Here is a 19,515-nt window from a genome sequence, read left to right as displayed (position 1 = left end):
TAAATTTTTCACGAAAAATTCAACACAATATGTCGGGTGGCAAAAAATCGGACATGTTTACTCTGGAATAGTAGCCCTTAAAGTTAATAAAATAATAACCTTAGACTGCCTCAGCTCAATCAAACATAGTAACATTTATAATCTGTGAAAATTGAAAATAAAAAGAATTAATAACATAGATTAAAAAGTTAAAAAGTGATCTCCATTAGAATTTGCCAAATACATTAGAGATGGAAGTCTTAAACGAAAGCAGACTTCCATCACAGGTCACTTGGTCTGGAAGATTATTCCACACTTTTGCAGCTCTAAATGGGAAGGCTTTTTTGCCAAATTCCGTGTTGACCAAGGGAAGTGTGAACCTGTTTTTTGAAGCTCCTCTTGTTTGATGATTATGACAGTTTTTTGTCAAAAGGAATTTTGAGCGCATGTAATCAGGAGCAATGTGATTCATGGCTTTGAAAACTAATATGGCATCGTTTTTGATGAGTAAATTATTCATTGAATATTCCCTCTCTTTCCCAAGAAAGGTACGGACACATTTTAATCGTTTTTCTAGTTTTCCCAATCTACCTTGGGTGGCACAAGCCCATGCCGAGGAGCAGTAGTTGAAATATGGCAAGACAAGTGCATTAATTAAAAGGTTTTTTGTGTGAGGTGTTAAACAGGATGCAATGGTTCTAATTTTAGAATATTTAATTAGTATTTTTCTATTTATGTCATTAATGTGCTTTTCCCATTGCATTTTTTGATCAAATGTTACCCCAAAATATTTATCTTTTTCGCTCCTCTTCAAAGGAATACCCATATAGTTGATAGTTTTGTTCTCAAAGTTCAAAACCGCCATGCCCTTAAACTGTTAAAAAATATTTGATCCGCTCTTAAATTTAGGGTTGACCTCACGTGAAACTAGTTTTATTCTGTGAAATAGAGAAAGGAAATATAGATCAAATTATTTTTAAAGAAAAGATTGCAGATTTAAGTTTAAGAATAGGACCTCAAAATTTTGGAAAGTGCGAACCAAAGGATTGAGAATATCATTGTTTGGTCAAAAATGGTGGAATAAAAATCTGCATTTTTTTCCGCAATCTATAGCTTACTTGACTACCAGCTCTCTAATGTCATAAAAGCTGGAACACCTGGGTACAAAGTTCAAGTAGCAGAGAATCCACTTTAAAGACTAATGCGGATGATGAAATGATGTAAGAGTTGGGCATAAGTGTTCTCTGTAAGGCCACAGGCCCCGTCTTAATATTGTTTCCTTATTTCACTATTTTTTATGTAGTATTCGCGCAGCAACATGAAGCAAAAAAATGCTTTAAAAAACTTTATCGCTTCAGTAAAACATATAATTTTTAGGTCTAGTAAAAGAAGGTCAACTACCTACCACAAATGAAGTGTCTCTAGACTTCCTTAGTACAAGGCAGTTTAAATGTCTGTTCAACGCGTACCAAAGAAAAGAAAGTACACACTTAAGGAGAAGAGAGATTGAGATTGATGAAAATGCATCAATTTATGGCAACGCTAGCGCCGTACGAAAATTCTCGGCAATTCGTAAAATTGGAGAGAGTACGGCAAGGTTATTTCGGAAAAAGTACGAATCTTGTATGAAGCAACTGTCAGCTGCTGATGAAATTACCTCAATTGCTAACCAGAAATCGGGCAGACCTTTGCTGCTAAGAAATCTTGATGAGAAGGTTCAAGAGTATCTGCAAAAGATTTATAAGAAAAGAGGCATTGTAAACACACACAGGTGTATTTATTGCTATAGAAAATCTTTAATTCTAAACAGCGATGATAAAGATTAAACAGATGTCGATATTGAAAACACGTCCTAGACAAAAAGTCTATTTCGTCGCATATGGGATACATCAAAAATACAGCAGTTAAAGAAGTAGCTGAAGTATCGCAAGTATAAGATAAAGAGGACGATGAGGAACAGTCATTTCGTTGCCAGTTAGTGCACCTTGTTAAAGCGTACGACATATCTCTATTGCAAATTGATAGGGAGAGGTAAAATATGCACCAAAAAAAGCAAATGAATGATAAACGCTGTATATGTTAGCAAAACAAGTTATTTAAGGATGTGTTTTTTTTTTAAAATTTATCGTGGTAATTTGTTGAGTCGAGGATATTATCCTTTGTTCAACGGTGCTGTCCCAAATCACCAACCTCGTCCCCAGGGCTCTTTTTCCTTTTTTTGGCAGTAAAGAGGTTGGAGAAAGTACTTTTCACTTGATTCCAACTAGCGCCGGGGGGACGGGGTGCGCAGGGGCGGTTATTTGAAGAACCAGGCCGGAAGAAAAGAAATTGACACGGCTACCGAAAAAACGGAACGGAAAGCTGACGGATATTATGTTTATTCAAACATCAGTGTCGAGGAGTAAGTGGTACATTTGTTTTGTTTGTTGTTGTGTTGTGCTTCGAGTTTTGACTAATTGTATGTGTTTTTCACGTTCTACGTTACTTAATTTTTATAATATATATAGTAACCACCCCTTTTCTTTGCAATAATTTTGGAAACTGAGCTAGACTGTAGTAACTCGTTTTAGGTAGCCAAGGCATTCTTTTTCCAAATAGCTTGCATAGCTAGCTATAATAGCTAGCTAGCTATACTAATTCGTCATTCATTTTTTAAAGCCGCGAAGCAGCAAAAATGTATATATTTTTAATTGAAAATCATGAGGTTGCTCCCAAAAATATTGATTCGATAATGTTATTATTATTGCATTCTCTTGGTCTTGGACACAAACAAACCAATCAGGGAAAACTGTTAGCTAAACACAGGATATGAAAACATGCATAAACAAGGTCTTCGTTCGACACTTTATGTAGTCAGAGCACATGTTTGGTTTACTTCTGTATATTACCTCAGAAAAACTTTATCCATAACAGGACATTTTTCGTATATAGCTAGCTAGCTACTGATTTTAAAGAAATTGCCTGACCTTCAACCCAGCCTAAAAATAGTGTAAGGTGTTTAGGTTTGTCATGCTTTTTGCTAAGAACCATTACAATCTGACATGACAATGGTTGTCATTATTTTTCAAGCCTATTTCAGCCTGATTGTATTTTATTTTCTTCTTAATAGACGAATTTCAATGTTTACATTTTTCGGCACTTCTGCGCATGCGCGGCTTGCCGTAAAAATCGACAGGCAAAACATTAGCCGCGCCTTCGTTCTTTCATAAGGAAGTTATCGAAGAGGGAAGACGTGTTGTGATAGTTAGAGAGAAAAAACTTAAAATTATTTAAAATATTCGTCGTAAACGTTGAAGTACTGATTGTGGAAGGATGCCTGATAGTTGCTGTGTACCGAATTGTACGAACAGACGCAAGAAAGGCGATGGAAGTGGTGGTTTTTTTCGAATTCCTTCGAAGAAATACCCAGACGTCAGAAAAAGATGGTTGACTGCGATTGGCAGGGTGGATTGGCCAGAACAGCTAATTGGAAATGCTAAAGTATGCCATCTGCATTTCACATCTGGTATGTATATTCATTTCTCTTGTCCATAAACGTTTGAAACTCCCTCTTCCCCCCTCTGGGTGAGGCCTCCCTGTCTCGTATTTACTACCGCACTGAGATTCTTTCACTCCCAGTAAGTCAATGTTTTGCACATCTAGTCACTGTGAATATATGGAATATTCTATTCTTTTTTGTAGGATCAAAATCAAAGGACCCACTGAGCCCTGATTTTGTGCCATCAGTTTTCGACCGAATTGGGAAAAAAATGAGTGAGGAAAAAAAGAAAGAGAAACAGGATCGATTCCAACGTGCACGTCTGAGAGTTAAGCAGCGCTCAAATCTTCCTGTTGTGGAAGAGCCCAGTGAAGTTTTGGAACCAGAGGAGGAAGAGCTAAGCCCACAAGATATGGAGATTGAAAAATTAAAACAAAAAGTGACAGAAATAGAGAATGTTGTGAAAGAAAAAGAAAATAACATCAAGGAAGTGACTCGAAAATACTGTAGCATCCAAAATGAACTTGTCAACAGGATGGCTGAAATCCATCAGTTAAAAAATAAAAACAATTTGTCAAGAAAATTCCAACTAAATTATGGACATTTGAAAAGTCACAAAAATTATTTTTATTTTTATACTGGATTGGACCAAGCACGCTTCAACTGGGTATTTGCAATTATCAAAAATAAAATGAAACGTATCAGCAGAATATTGACACCGAAAGATCACCTTGTTGTTGTCCTGGTAAAATTGAAACTTGGCTTGTATAACAAAGATATCGCTTTCAGGTTTTGGAATTACATGCAAAATGGTCACCAAAATTTATCGAAGCTTGCTTAAAGTATTATCAAAATCTTTACTTTTTTTAATTGTGTGGCCTGAGAAGGAAGCTATACGTAAGCATATGCCGAAGTGTTTCAAAAAGTACCTAAGTTGTCGCTGCATCATTGACTGCACTGAGATATTCATACAACGTCCATTAAATCTCAATGCCAGAGCACAGACATGGTCTAATTACAAGAATACTAATACCATCAAGTATTTGGTTGCATGTTCTCCAACAGGAAGTGTTAGTTTCCTATCAGAAGGATGGGGAGGTAGAGTCTCTGATAAGGAAATAACAATAAAAAGTGGTTTTTTGGATTTAGTCGAAAATGGAGATCTTGTTTTGGCTGATCGAGGATTCCTTATCGAGCAAGAGTTGGCAACACGAGGCGTTGTTATCTTCACACAAGAATAATGGAACCATTCTATGTCACATGAGCCTAAATTGTCACAACCAATCATAGGTGGGAAGGATGGTCTTCTGCATATGCAATACACCTTTTCTTCATTTAGTAACTTGGGATCACTTTTCCGAGTGACAAGCTCTGGTAACAAAACCTTTTCGAATACAATGGCCAGTTTTTCACGAAGTTTCCGACAAAATGGTTCATTTTTTGTAACCCTGATCAGAAAAGTATCATTTTCTTGCTTTCCTTGTGAAAAAACAAAGAAGTCACAATAATTCATTTTAGTTACTAACATTTGATGTTGTACTTGGAAGTAATAAGCATGATTTTTTTTGAATTTCCCAGCTTTATCAATGGGACAATTTTTATCGTTTCTCCATAGCTTCAAACTTTTTTTATATTTAAATGGGCATTTGATCTCAACTAAACTCTGACCATGACATTTGCACTTCACTAATCCATCAGGGCTTGCTGCAAGATATGGAAAGTTTGGATCAATATGAAGTGCAGTTGTGACAACTTGGAGATCAACATGGTGTTGTTTGACATGTTGTTCATATACTGAACGAGCTCTATTCACCTAAATCCAGACTTATATTTTTAAGTACAACTGCATCTGGAGCAATTTGACTGAGTGAAATCCACTGTTGTTTTTCCTCTTCTGTTACGAATTTCAAGGGATCCACTGATGTGAATCCTTTCAATTCACCTTCAAAAGGTTCGTCTATAGTAGGCAGGACTTCGCTTTTTTTGGTCTTTTGAAGTTTATGTGCTTCAGAGGTGCAGGGTGTGCTCTTTTTCTAGATTTTTTCCATGAGCATAATTTGCTTGTGCAAGCTTTTTTGTTTAACTCCAATGTAGCACAAGCAACCAGTTTGAACAAAAGGGCAGCAACATGACTGCATGCCGAGCCAAGGCTAAAAGTAAAAATTTTATTAGTCACTTCAAAAAGAAAAAAAATTGTTAGTGAAGAAGGAAAGCTAATGTGAATTTTTACCCAGCAACGCAGGTACAATTTGCTGAAAGTACCCATCCACTTGTGTGTAAAATGATCCATACATCATATAGTTTTTGCTTTTGTCCTTGTCTCTGACTAGGTAGTACGGAGGATTTAATGTAGCAAAATTCAACGTCTTTCAAGAGGTGGCAATAAACATCTTGAACATGCCCAGAAAGATAAAAGTTGTAAGCTTCTAAGGATTTATAAGCTTTCAAAGATTCATTTGTAAATTCACTGGGTGTATGGATGAGATAGACATACAAATCCATATGCGTAACATCGGGTAGCAATGATACATCGTCGCTCCAATCTTCTCCCTTCAGTGAAAAAGGGTCGCGTAGGAGTGTTCCGTTGGCAAGTGTGAGTTTTTTTGAATAATGCTGTTTATCTTCACTTACTAATTTCGAGAAGTATTCGGTCGACATATTGGAAGTGAAGACCACGAGGCGGCCGCTTTCGTTTTGTCGCATTATACTCTGTACAACTCTTGGTCTGTGTTTATACCTCGCGTACATATTTTGGGCTGTATCAATTACCCACAAAAATGTCCAAGGCAAGGATATAAAAACGTCGCAGTTTAAACGCAGCTATTTAGTCGAACACAATGCAGGACTTGCTTACTCGCGTACTCCTGGTGTGTAGGCTTGTAAAGCCGAAGTAATGGTCTAGAATAAAAGCCCGCGATGGAGAATATCATTAAAATCTTAGTAACAGAGTTCATAATGGTAGTGCAAGTTTCGATCGAAAGGTTTGTTTACTTTTTAAGCGATTTAAAACGATCGTTTAATAAGCAATTACCCTATTTGTTTACTATCTTGCCTGCCATTTTGCCTGTCGATTTGCGCAGAGGCTTGGGAACTGGTTATGTGACGTCACACGGAAATTCGTCTATAAAAGAACACAACTTAAGAATTCATAGGCTTTAACATTAACATAGGTTTTTAGTGCAACTGGATTTCATCACTATTGGGTTCATAAACAATCAAGCTAATATTAAAATTATTCTGCAGTCACAGTTGGAGAGAAAGGTAACAACTACAAGCTAAAGCAAAGAATCAGTATCTTGGCCTGTTCTTAGTTCCTGAGAAAGCACTTGTTCTTAATAGTTTTGTAAACAATGATTTAAGCCTAAAACATAATTTTGTTGCCTGCTGTGATAGGCCAGGAAGTTTAGTTTTATATTTTGGGCATATATACAAACTAGCTGGAGGAGTTTACAACCTGTTGTTACTGGTAAAAGTTTAAAAATGTTATTCGGGGCGGAGCACACAGGCATACCTTGCGTCACATCTGGGTGTAATGCCCTTTTTGAGAATCTATATTTGTTTAAAATAAAAACATGGGGAAAAGCTCGTTGCTACCCTGCTAAATTCAAAAATTAATCGTGACACCAAGCTTACTATTTCACTTTTAGCCAGATGCAAAAAACAGTTACTAGATAGCCACAACCCAAACAAATATAAATAATTTTGGCTAGGATAAAAAGTTTTTATGTTCAGGTGTGAGTAGCTATAGGAAAAAAATCAATTTTTTTTAAAAAAAAAAAATTAAAATTACTAGATTAGAAAAAAATCTGATCTGAAAATTTTAAAAATTACTCTTTGCTATGTAATAAAGATCAAATATTTTTCCACATATATAATCATCTCAGGTTTCAATTGTTACTACTCAATTATGTGGGTGAACACATACGATAATATTTGTTACCATAGTGACCAAATATTTTTGGAGAAGTTCAAGATTTCTGTTAGAAACTTTAAAGTCCTTTTTCACAATGTTATTTTTTTAAGAAGGTACCTTTGATGTTTTAAACCTCTTTTCCAAAACTATAAAAGCTCAGGAGTGAAGAGCGCTCTTAGTGTGGAGTTGAATGTTTGATCTAAAAATGATTTATTTTTTATTTCGTGAGTTTAAGCAGAATGCAAGTTATAACGAGTTGTCCGACATCATAGGTCAAAAATTGTGGAAAACAAACATGAGAACCTAATTTTTTTGGAAATTTAATCTTATTTGTAGGAGAGGGGTCGTTTTCTATCTGTGCCCATTAAAAATTCAACCTTTATTTTTTCTTAATCTTTGTATACTATTATTTAGGCAATCATTTCATTAATTTTTAAAAATATAAATTTATCAAAATAAAGTTTTGGTGAATTAATAGCATTAAGTATCACACCTTTTTGTATACCTACACCTTAAAGACGGGTAACCTTGTTGGCAAATTTTTTTGAGGTCCCTATTTTTTTGTAAAAATTGAAAGAATAGATAACATTATCCTGAAAATTTTATTAAAAAGGTAAGAACATGTTTAAATGTTAAAAAAAAAAATATAGTAAACTCACCCTAATTTTTCTCTGCCCACAGAGGTGCCATTGCAATTCATTCCACAATTCACATTATCATAAAGGCACAGCGAAATCGACCATGTGATTGCTGGATATATGTCATCACCCAAAATTTAATCAATAGGAAAGAGCATGTGTAGCTGCATTTCCATTGTAATGCTTTTAAAAATATATATCAACAAAGTTTTGATTATTAAAACTTTTAAAGTTTCGGTGTTATTCACTATGAATTTTAACTTACTCAAATTAGCCTTTTTTGCAACACTTAGCTACCTCTTGATGTTGCTTTCAAACGCAGTTTGCTCTAGCTTTTGCGTTACTTTTTGATCCTGGTCCTTTGTTACATATGCATGTCAGTTTTCCGCGTGGCGTTTGTGACCATGCACGCTTCTGGCTATCCTCGGGCATAGTTATAACTGCATAAATAGGCTATCCTCTTTTGACAATCGGTAGTTAATTGTTGCTGTCACAACAGAGTTGTCGCTTTAAAAGTTACATACACAGCTTACATATTATATTTGGCAATCATGTTAACGTCGTTTAGGAAGTAAATGTTTATTTGTAATTATTTTCGTTGATTTGTTACTTTTTGTATTTTTATAGGCATTGGCGTTTGCCATAAGCGTTACATTTTGCTGTTTATATTCATGTATTTCTATGTATGGGCGCTTTGCCATAGGTTGCGTTGTTCAGTAGTATTGTGTTCGTAATTCCATGTATGTAATCCACTGTAGTTTCGTTTGTGTGCATTTGTCCGTGCACGTTTCGTCTATGTACAAGCCATGTTAGTATTTGCTGTATATATCGTAATTGTGGTTCTCCCCAGCTCAGTAGTTGTTTAGTGTCTTGTGTGCATTTTCCACAGGAGGTTTTCTGGAAGGGTATGTTTTAACCTAAGGCTGTGATGTTACGTAAAGTATTTGTTAGTGTCCTTGTACGTATTGTTTGTATATGTGAATATTTGTCATGTAGTTTGTTTAGTTGTGTGTAGTTATTTACACTTGGTTGTTATTATTGAAAGTTATATTGTTTTAAGTTTTAATGTTTATTTAATTTTTTAGCTAAGTTCATGTGACTCATCCATCATCAGCTCTGTGTCTGCCCTTGCATCCATAACATCCTTTGTTCAAACAGTTCTTCGCTCTCTTATGGAGAAAGTATTGTCTATACCTTTTGTTTTCAGAATTTCCCTTTTTTGTTTTAAAATTATCTTCATAGCTCTTTAAACCTCTTGAATTGGCCTGCTTCTTGACCCATGAGTGATCAGGGAAATCGCTAAATATGGCATCAGGGAAAAAACAATAAAGTACTTCCAGTTCTAGAAAGTTTTAGATCTTCAAATTTTCAGGATAGGATAATACTTTAAAAAAAAATTTAAAAATGTATACATATGTTAATTTTTTTGGATAAGGGTGATTACGCGCCTTTAACCTGAATAAAAAACTTCATAAGTATAGCAATAGCCACGCTACCTCAAAATCTATGCTTGTAGCCAAATCTTAAAATTAGTTTGTTTACCTTAAAGGTAACCCAATTATTGGGTTGTCAGCAAAAAAATAGGAGGCCTGGGACGAGCAAATGAGTGTCATTTCAGCAAAAAACCTTTTTAATCAATTCACCTTTATAATAAGTATGCATTGAAAAGTTTCAATAAGTCTATAATTACAGAAGATAGAAAATGTCAAAATTTGCTATTACTTAAATGTGACATCATAATTTATGCAGCATAATTAAATCTGAAGTTCTTTAAAAGTGAATATCCTAAAAAATTTAAAAAGACTTTCACCAACTTTTTAAGCTCTAGAATATAATGTCAGAGAGATATTTAGGATATTACATGTTGGTGTTCTTTGCTTCCCCTTTGTTATAGAATAACCTCCATGATGTTCTGTTGTCTAGAGTACTATAAGAACAAAGAGAATCACAATATTAAACATTAACATTGGCACTGTCTTCTACAACTCAACTTTGTATTTCCAAAGTTCCAAAAATTTTCATAAGTCTTTTTATAACACAATATAGCATTGGCGCAGTCTTCTGCAATTCAAAAGTTATTGGCATCGGATATACGTAGTTCATGCCATTCAACTTACTATGTATCAAGTTCATGATAACATTCATATTATTCACATAATTAAAATTGTCATTGTATGAATTGTTCTGTAACTCAACTTTGTATTCCAAAGTTCAAAAACATTAAACGCAACATTTAACAGGCTTTAGGCTTGCTTTCAAAAGGCAAATGTCTTTAATACATGAACAAGTCTAGCCGACGATGCACCATACTTTGTCATGCAATCAGCTATCTGTTCAGCACCAGGTACCCATTGTACATTAATTTCTCCAAGTTGAATCATTTCACGCAATCTTGCAATATCAACATGTAATCTTAGATCTTGGATGATCTTTGTGCTTTCAAGATGCTCTTGTAGCGATTGGTTATCAGTTTTACATGCAACAGATAGAGCAACAACAAGATTAAAATATCTCCTTTACCATTGATGCAACAAAATATCCAGCATCCGCTGACTCACTTAAAGCCATCGTCTCAGAAGATAGTGGACTCTTTGTAACACGATCAAGCTTCTTTGACCGCCATGTGATAGGTGAAACATATCCATTATCACACAAGAAAACCATGTAAGCACCTTGTAAAGCACCACTAGGTAGAGTCGCATGAGTCGCATCACTATATACCATTACTGCAAGATTCTCTGGATGACCAAAATTAGGAAATCTCAATCGTAGTTTTATTTGCCTCAATGAGATTACAGACTTTCGGATTCTTTCCATGTTACTCACATAACATGAATCAAAGGCACAATCTGGTCTGGTCTGAGAAATAACCCATATAAGCTGGCCACAAAGAGATCCTAAGGATTTCTTTTCTTCGAGAGTAAGATCATTATCCTTCTGTGAAGCTCGCTGTTGAGCCACTTCTATTAGTCTGAGATTCTGAACGAATTGATTTGATCTACAAAAATCTCTGAAGGTGTTTGAACAATGTTAAGTCCAATATATTTGAAAGCATAGCACTCCTGTTTACTAACTTTAAATATCGTCAAAATACCATCGATAACAGAAGACCTCCAATTGCTGGTGCCACAATATATAAAATCATCAACATGGGTCACCACAATGCCACACAAACATTCATCACCATCATACCACAGAAACATTGCACTGTCAAAACGACTTTTCTTCCCACCAAAACCTTTCAAAACTTCTTCAACTCCATTATACCACTCCCGTGGCGCGTCATTGAGACCATAGATACAGCGCATAAGTTTGCAAACTTTACCTTTTTCTCTGTACTCAGCAGGCAGTCGAACAAAAACATCTCTCTCTAACAAATTTCCTTGTAAAAAGGCTGATGTAATATCTAATAATTTCAACTTCCAAGACATTGATGTCGCAGACACGAACACCGTTCTTAAAGTTGGCGACTACAAGTTGGTAAATATGTTCTACATGCTGCAACCTCCTCAAAGCCTTGCGCTACTAACCTAGCTTTCAACAACGTAACTCCATTTCTCTCCTCTGTAATTACCCACTTGCGTGACACCGTTGCTTGACCAACATCATCAACCCATTGAAACACATTATGATCACACAGATTAGAGAACTCCTTCTCCTTTCCATCGATCACAGCTTGTTTACACTCATCCTTTTCTAAAAGAAGCAATACAGTTTCCTCTGAAGCCAGTTTTTTCCACCAAAACACCTGATTCCAATTTATACTACTTGGTTCATCCTGTCTGGCCCTAAAAACATTAACCCAATCTCTAGAACCACCCGTTCTTTTTGGTTGCCTTGATAAGACTAAGCAAATCTAGTAGTTTTATCACTTTCTTTTCTAACAGTGCCATCTAGCTTCTTAGCATCACCTTCATCAAGTACCTCTCTAGCACCACTAGCCACCACTTCTTCAACTTCAGCATCCACACCACTTACTGTCTCACCACAATTATCAGCATCTTCGCCTTTAACATTATCAACTACTCTCTCTGCTTCATCATCAACATCAGAGGCATCACTGGATGCTTTATCTTCACCAACTGCAGATTCACTAGCATCACTAGATTCCCTCTCATCTTTCTCTACCATTTCCACATCACTATCACTTTCATCTTCATCCTGCACTTCAGCAACAACATTACCGCAATTCATTCTTCTTTGAGTCTTTACTTCATTGGAGGATGTGGGTGACTGTACATTTGGCGGAGGAATCACTTTTATTAGTTGGAAAGGATGGCATCTGTAAAAGGAACTACCATGACGTATTAACACAAATTGCCTTCTTTACCAAGAACTGTTGCAGCACCTTTCCAATTCTTTGCATTCTTGCGCATATAGAAAACTTTGTCGCCATTTGTGTTATGCTCCTCTGAAAAAGTGCACACATTGTGTTTTAGAGCACGGCGAATGGTGTTACTTGATTCTGCCTTAATAAAATTTTCCTGAGCTGAATGAAGAGCATTAAGATTTCGTCTCACAATTTCACTCGAAGTAGATGATTTTAAAGCAGGAGGTGAGTAAGATATTATGGAAGGTAAATTCACATTGGTGCCGAAAACAACTGGTTTGGAGAAAATCCTCCCTGATTTTGAAGCGCATTCTTTGCCGAAACTGCCCATGCCAAAGCAGTATCCATATTGTATTTAACATCTTCTTTGGTTTTCATCATCGATTCATAGAGCACTTTATTATTTCTCTATACAATGCCGTTACTGGAAAGTGATTCACCTGGTGTTGTGCTAATCTCAATGGCTAACTTCTCACTCATCTTCTCCATAACTGCATTACAAAATTCCCCTCCACAATCATTATGAAACTTTCTAGGTGCTCCAAAATAAGCTATCCATAATTGAAAAATCTTGCATACCATAACTTCTTCTTTCTTCTCTGTTTTAATCAAAGATGCAGCTGTGTATCGAGTACCAGCATCAACAAGATGAAGGAACCACAACTTTCCTTTTTCCAACTCTCAAATCCATGCAGACAATATTGTTAAATTTATCAGACACTGACAGTCCAACAACAGGCCTAGAGTAAGGTTTTTTGTAAAGCTCACGGAACTTGCAAGAAGAAGAACAATCATCAATCAAACGAAAAAATTCTTTGTCACTCCATCCACTTTTCTTCAACAAGCCAACCAATTTTTCTTTTGACGCATGACATAATTGACGATAAAGTTTTATTGCCTTCTTCTTTTTTTCTTCTTTAGGTAAGGTCAACAGGTTTTCTGTATGAAGTTTTCATGAGCTACATTGCAGAATCGCTTTCAAAATCAATTTTCATACACAAGGACTTCATCGCAGGTTTACCTACAAGCAATGGAATCTTATTACTCACAACATCAACTTTCATAATTTTCTGCTTTTTTCCACCAAAAATTACTGGAATCTTCACACATTTAAAGCTACGGCTCTCCACACCATCACCAAAACAAAACACTTGAAACAGTACTTTGATGAACCTTTTATCGATCTTTTTCACTCAACATGTTAACAAACTCACCAATCCAGACTGATCCAGCCACACTCTTTGTGCAAGCACTGTCAAGGATACCTTTTCCCAGCATTTCTAACACCATACCTCCACTATCTTTCCCAGTCATCAGTGTAATATGAACAGTCATATTACTTTCTTCCATCACTTTCTCACGATGTGGGCAATTTCCAACGAAATGTTTTTTCGGCTCACAATGATGACATCTTAAAACATTGCCTTTAGAATCAACTGGGTTACCAGATGTATTTGTTGCGCCCCTTTTTTTTGACTTCAAGGAACTGCTTCCACGGGAAAAATTTCTCCCGCCTCGTTTTTCATTATGATACTTGTCCTTGCCATAAGCATAGTAAGCTTCTTCTTGCTTCACAGGAACCACCTCAGAGCTGTCTTTAAACGAGTCACCAAATACTTTTTGAAGTTTTTCTTTCATATCCATGTACTCTAACTTGGCAGTAGCTCTCGTCAGTTTCTCTAAATCAGTAGATAAATTTGCAGCTTGCATTAAGAAAAACTCTTGCACACCCGACGGTAATTCTAGCCTGTACCGCTTCACTTTTCTGATCGTTTTTCATATTTCACAATGAAGGTTGAAAAATTCTATCCACTACTCCTCCTATACTCTACAAACTCGTTGAATGCCTGTTATGCACAAGTTTTCTCGTCACTATGAAAAACTTCATCAAGTTTCTGTAGAATCACTTGGAAACCATCATCTCCTTTCAAGTCATTAACTGATATGGCACGAACTGCTTCCCCAGCTTTTCCTCTCAATGACAGATATACAGCAGGTCCTTGACGTTTAAGTTCTTCCTTTGTGAAGCATTGCCAAACTTCAACATCATTATTCCATGATGCATAATCGTTGTCTTCTTCAGGCTCGAAGACCGGAGGTGATTTTATGCCACTCATTGTACACATTTGAAGCAAAAGAGTTAATATAAATACCTCAGTATTCCAATTACACTTTGGCAGTGGATAACGTTGCCATCTCTGCTACCATTGTTAAAGAGCTATATAGGATATTACCTGTTGGTGTTTATATTTTTGCTTCCCCTTTCGTATAGAATACACCTCCACGATGCTCTACTGTCTAGAGTGCTATAAGAACAAAGAGAATCACAATTAAACATTAATATATAAGTCCAACATCATTTTATACCTCGGGTTTCCCTTAACATGCAAAACATAGAAAGCACAAATACAAAGCTTTTACAAAATAAAAAGGTAAAAAACAACCTACACACATTCAAAATGGCCATCACTGGAACTTTGTTGCATTTAACAACAGTCACAAAGCCTACGGGGTGGTTATAATTAAAATGGTGCAGTCAAATTTTACAATTTTTAAATTTTGATTTTATTTTTGACAACATTTTTATGTTTAAAAAATGTTAATCATCAATATTTTTTTAGTTATTGAATAAAAAACAAATGGAATGCTAAGATAAGACAAAATGAAATAAATCAAACCTCGTTTTTTAACGACTTCATGGAAAGATTAAAGAAGCTCTTATTTTGTGTGACAGAAAGACAGACATACATGTGTATCAACATTTGACTATAATTTTCTAATAAAAAGTGTAAGCATTTTCTGGAGATGTTTAGGACAGAATATTTGGCTGATTTTAATTGGAGTTTTTGTAAAGAAGCAAGATTTGTGACTTTAAAAAATGCTGCCAAACATGGCCAGATTCGGGTTTTTTTTTAACTGTCTCTCTTAATGGATATTTGCTGTAGTACTGACCGCTCAAAAGTGTATAATATGGTATTTGTATTTATACTTTTTATTTTATAGTTTCATATTCATGTCGAAACGATTATCACGTATATAGAGGATTTATGACAGAATATTTCTAACAGATACTTAATATGTATTCTCTAAGAAGCCGTCTCTTACCAGCTACTAGACATTTTGTAGATGGATTAAACAGGACTAACTCACAACACAGACTTTTATGTTCATTAAGGACGTTTAAAAAGTCTCACAAAAAGATATACGAACACTATGTTAGGTGCTATACATCAAGTGTAGGCGCAGAGCCTTTTATAAATGGGACTAGCAGTTCTTACGTTGAAGAAATGTATGAATCATGGCAGAAAGATCCTAATAGTGTGCATAAGGTAACACATAGAATTTCCATATTGTGTGTTTTGGTTGTTTAAATGGAAATATACGTTGTTTGTTCTTGGTGCTGGAGATTGCTTTAAAAATGATTTTGGATAAAAGTTAATTAATATTTTGCGTATTTTCTTCTCAATGTCAATAATATAAAAATTGCGTGTAATGAAGGCATGTGTGATAAAATGGAAAATCAATTTAATATGGTTATTCCTGTAAAGAAGGTATGTATAAATGACTGAGTACACAGCTGGCAAGTATTGGTTTAATTCAAGTGATGGTGTTTTTTGTTATATTTGGTAAATGTGTTGTGTTAGCTTTTCTGATTATCTTTTAAAAAACTGATTTTTTATTGCTTTTTTTCATCAGTTATTTATATGTGACATTTAACAAATGTATTTGTTTGGAAACTGACTGTGTTTTTTTTTTCAAATTAGTGTAGTAGTCAGCTGGTCAGACAACTAAACATTTTGTTATACTTTGGAGACAAAAGGGGTGTTTCATTTGTTTGGTGCTGCAAATACTTACCTATTATAATAAAGAATTTTTGTTAATTTTTTTTAACCATTTTAACCATTTACCGTGTTTGCCTGAAAATTTGCATTAAAACAAAGACAATCAGATCTTTGGCTGTGAGTAAAAGCAGTTGTTGTGTGGCTTGTCACACCTATGAAAACCTCTGAGCATGCAACAAACATCGGAATCCTCTATATATACAAATATTGCAAGTGGTATGGTACAAGACAGTAACTGAAGAAGGAAAAAAGTACCCATATTGGACAGAGTACCTTTTTTTAAACAGTTTATCTATGATATTGAAATAATATACTTTGATAGCAAAATTAGAGATTTTGCGTTGTTTAATTTTTCTAAACTATTTTTAAGCCACAAAGATTGATTTTTATCACTAAGCTAAAAGGTTTAGTGACCAAAAGGTTTGTGAACATAAATATTAAAAAAATCTGATTGGTCTATTGAAACTAAACTGATTGGTTCAAAAATGAACTCCTGTTTTGTTACATTTTACATGTCAGCCATTTAACATTGATATACAAAGTCATGGTGACTGACACCTATGAAGTGGCTGGTATTAAACGCCAAAAAGTGACTTAGATTGTCAGTGCTTATAAAATGTTACTATGTTACAATTATTCAGTAGGTATATACAAAATAAAAGCATAATGGTCCTAAGAGATGATTTTATACCGAAAAGCTTTTGCTTTATTTTAACTTGTTTGTTTTTACTTTTTTAACCCAACAACAACTTTACTATAAGTTAAAAAATTAGACAGTAATTCTAGCTTGACTGCCAACGTTTTTTGCCTAGCATTTTTTGCTTTTTAATGTATTTGAATGTCAACTGGATTGTAAGGTAAGTGCTAACCAGGGAATTTTTTTTCTATGAACTTGTAATGTTTTGATATTTTCTAGTCATGGGATGTATTCTTTCGAAATGCAGACAGTGGGGCTGCACCAGGCATGGCATATCAATCTCCTCCAGAAATATATGGCCACCCTGTTCAATACACTACAGAAGTTACTGTACAAAAACCCACTTTAGCAACTTCTGCAACAACACCTAGTCAAGTTCGCAGCTTGATTCACGATCATTTAGCAGTCTATTCTTTAATACGGTCCTACCAGGTAGGGTTTTTAAAAAACTGGTTTGGCTTGGTTGTTTTAGAGGACAATCTGCTGTGCAAAAGTAATTTCAATTAATTTATAAACAGTAAAATATGTTGTACACGAGCTGTGTAGAAAAACTTTAGTAAATGACGGTTTGCCATAGTGTGTTGTTACCGTAAAAAGATTTGTTGCGAAAAATGTCTAGACAAAAAAAAAATGTCTAGACAAAACTTGCATTTTTTACCAAACTTTATGATAGTTATATAGTATAATGTTAAGTTGTCTTTCTTTTTAAGAATCGTGGACATAATCTTGCAAACCTGGACCCTCTGGGAATTTTGGACGCTAGCTTGGATTCTAGAGTACCAGAGGAACTTATTTTAGAAAACTGGGGACTGTGTAAGTAACTATTTTCCTTCCACTACAAAAAATAATTAAGCTTTATACAGCTAAAAAGTTTTGCAAAATCAGTTATATAACAGGGTACAAAGAATGATGATGCCTATTGAAACAAAACAGATATACAAAACAGACTTCTTGCACAACTTTTGCCATTTTTTTGCTTGTAAAATGTTTGTATAACATTTATCGACTTAATTGTGGTTTCTATCCTCGTTTTTTACTTATTTATTTATACTTCCAAAATATCTCATTTTACTTCATTCAAAACTGCTTGCGATACGTTTTTTTGTCTGGACTCATGAAAATAATATTTGTACAAAGTTTAATGTGTGAAAATAAAATTCTAAAGACAAAAAAGCATCCACAAAACATTGGGTCTATGTTGGTAGTGTGTTATTGTCTTTATCATTTTAAAGCACTTCTCTTTTTTAGCTGCAAACGATCTTGAGAAAGAATTTCAACTTCTATTTTTTACTTTAAAGCACTTCTCTTTTTTAGCTGCAAACGATCTTGAGAAAGAATTTCAACTTCCAACAACAGCAGACATTGGTGCACCAGGTGAATCGTTGAAACTGAAAGAAATTATCAGGAGATTAGAAGTAAATTTTATTGGAAATAATTATTGTACCACAAAATAATAGTCAATCACTTTTATTTCTTTAGAATCATACATACAGTGGTCATGTATAATACTTCTAGGCTTAAGTATTTAAAACTAGTTGATAAGCCCCTGGGAAAAATCTACTTAAGCTAAAAGACAATGGAAAAATAAGTTGTTTTAGGTGTTTGTTAACGTCAGCACTGCATATAAAAAAAAATTGTTCGTTGCCCATATTTTGTGGAGCTTGAAGAATGATCAAGAAAATGTATAGTAATGTGTACTTTTGACCATCCCAGAGATTGTAGTTCAAAGGTTTTTTGATAATGTTATTAACACATTTATTCAGAAACGGATGAGTTGACCCAGTATTAGGAAATTGATCCCATTTTGGTGACAGGAGATGACATAAGTTACTTTCAACCGTTTCCAAGTTATTCAGCGTAAACTTAAAAGCACAATGAAATATCTTCATTATTCTTATTTAATGAATTGATGTCAGTCTAAATACATTGATGTTGTGCCGTAGCGTCTTGGAAGTTACAAATAAAACATACTTTTTTTTATTGACTTCAAAGGAAAACGAAAACATTTACTCTGCCTGCCACAGACACTTTGTATTATTATATAAGACTAGTCGATAATGCACGTGGAAAAATCCTCTTGGCAGAAGTACATTTGAAAAGGAAGCTATAACTGAAATTTCGATGTCGTATGGCAGGACCCCTTAATACACGTTGCCTCTATTGTGTAGAGCTTGGAACGGTGATCAATAAAATGTATAGGTCATGTTCCTTTCATCAATGGTTTAAGAGATTTGAAGTCTAAAGGTTTTTTGATAACATTATCAACCCGTCAATTCTGAAACATGTGGTATGCCTAGCTTTGGGGAACTTATCTAAGTTTGTCTCCAATGGCCCCTAGTACCCACGTGGGAGATGACGTTGGTTATTCCCAGCCATTTCCAAGTTATTTATTTCTTGAACTTAAAAGCGCAATGTGATGCTTTTTTTACTATTAGAAAGTATATTGTGGGAGTGTTGGTATAGAATACATGTTTCTTACAAGTCTACGAAAAAGTAAGATTTTGTTGAGATATTTATATTGATTATCAGCATTAATCAGAATTACTCGTCCTTGTTTTTATAGCATATTATTATTATTATATTGTTTTTTTTTCTATAATCTGTTTTGTTCGAAATGGCTCCCAAATTGTTACTTTAT

At 34.8% G+C, this 19,515-nt stretch overlaps 3 protein-coding genes across 4 annotated transcripts in view; 2 read left to right on the top strand and 1 right to left on the bottom strand.

Moving 5' to 3' along the window:
* The first annotated feature begins 2,309 nt into the window (after window positions 1–2,309).
* Window positions 2,310–19,515, top strand: part of LOC130647698 (2-oxoglutarate dehydrogenase complex component E1-like) — a 28,170-nt gene continuing 10,964 nt past the window's right edge. Inside the window, exons 1-6 of one of the 2 annotated variants that reach the window (XM_057453646.1) lie at window positions 2,310–2,380; window positions 15,342–15,667; window positions 17,097–17,309; window positions 17,588–17,690; window positions 18,126–18,292; window positions 19,313–19,370. In XM_057453646.1, the coding sequence (XP_057309629.1) occupies window positions 15,416–15,667; window positions 17,097–17,309; window positions 17,588–17,690; window positions 18,126–18,292; window positions 19,313–19,370 (793 nt within the window). In that variant the 5' untranslated portion in view covers window positions 2,310–2,380; window positions 15,342–15,415. Of the gene's footprint in view, window positions 2,381–15,341; window positions 15,668–17,096; window positions 17,310–17,587; window positions 17,691–18,125; window positions 18,293–19,312; window positions 19,371–19,515 lie in introns of those variants that run through there. The other variant, XM_057453647.1, reaches the window with a different exon arrangement.
* Window positions 3,292–4,298, top strand: LOC130648204 (uncharacterized). Its single transcript, XM_057454241.1, has 2 exons — window positions 3,292–3,484; window positions 3,661–4,298. Exons 1-2 carry the CDS (start codon window positions 3,292–3,294, stop codon window positions 4,296–4,298), a joined length of 831 nt encoding a protein of 276 aa, XP_057310224.1.
* LOC130647700 (uncharacterized) lies at window positions 4,525–6,205 on the bottom strand. The gene is made up of 2 exons (XM_057453651.1): window positions 5,688–6,205; window positions 4,525–5,607 (listed from the first exon to the last, which is right to left on the bottom strand). The coding sequence occupies exons 1-2, from the start codon at window positions 6,203–6,205 to the stop codon at window positions 5,415–5,417; spliced, it is 711 nt and encodes a 236-aa protein (XP_057309634.1). The 3' UTR covers window positions 4,525–5,414.

Source organism: Hydractinia symbiolongicarpus, chromosome 6 (assembly GCF_029227915.1).
Source record: "Hydractinia symbiolongicarpus strain clone_291-10 chromosome 6, HSymV2.1, whole genome shotgun sequence".
In the NCBI taxonomy this organism is placed as follows: Eukaryota; Metazoa; Cnidaria; class Hydrozoa; order Anthoathecata; family Hydractiniidae; genus Hydractinia; species Hydractinia symbiolongicarpus.
This window is presented reverse-complemented; position numbering and strand designations above follow the sequence as displayed.

Excerpts from the sequence above, each read along its gene's own strand:
- LOC130648204 (XM_057454241.1), top strand. The coding sequence starts at position 3,292 with ATGCCTGATAGTTGCTGTGTACCGAATTGTACGAACAGACGCAAGAAA. Across the intron at positions 3,485-3,660 it reads CCATCTGCATTTCACATCTG|GATCAAAATCAAAGGACCCA; the intron begins GTATGTATATTC and ends TCTTTTTTGTAG.
- LOC130647700 (XM_057453651.1), bottom strand. The coding sequence starts at position 6,205 with ATGTACGCGAGGTATAAACACAGACCAAGAGTTGTACAGAGTATAATG. Across the intron at positions 5,608-5,687 it reads AATTGTACCTGCGTTGCTGG|CCTTGGCTCGGCATGCAGTC; the intron begins GTAAAAATTCAC and ends TTTTACTTTTAG.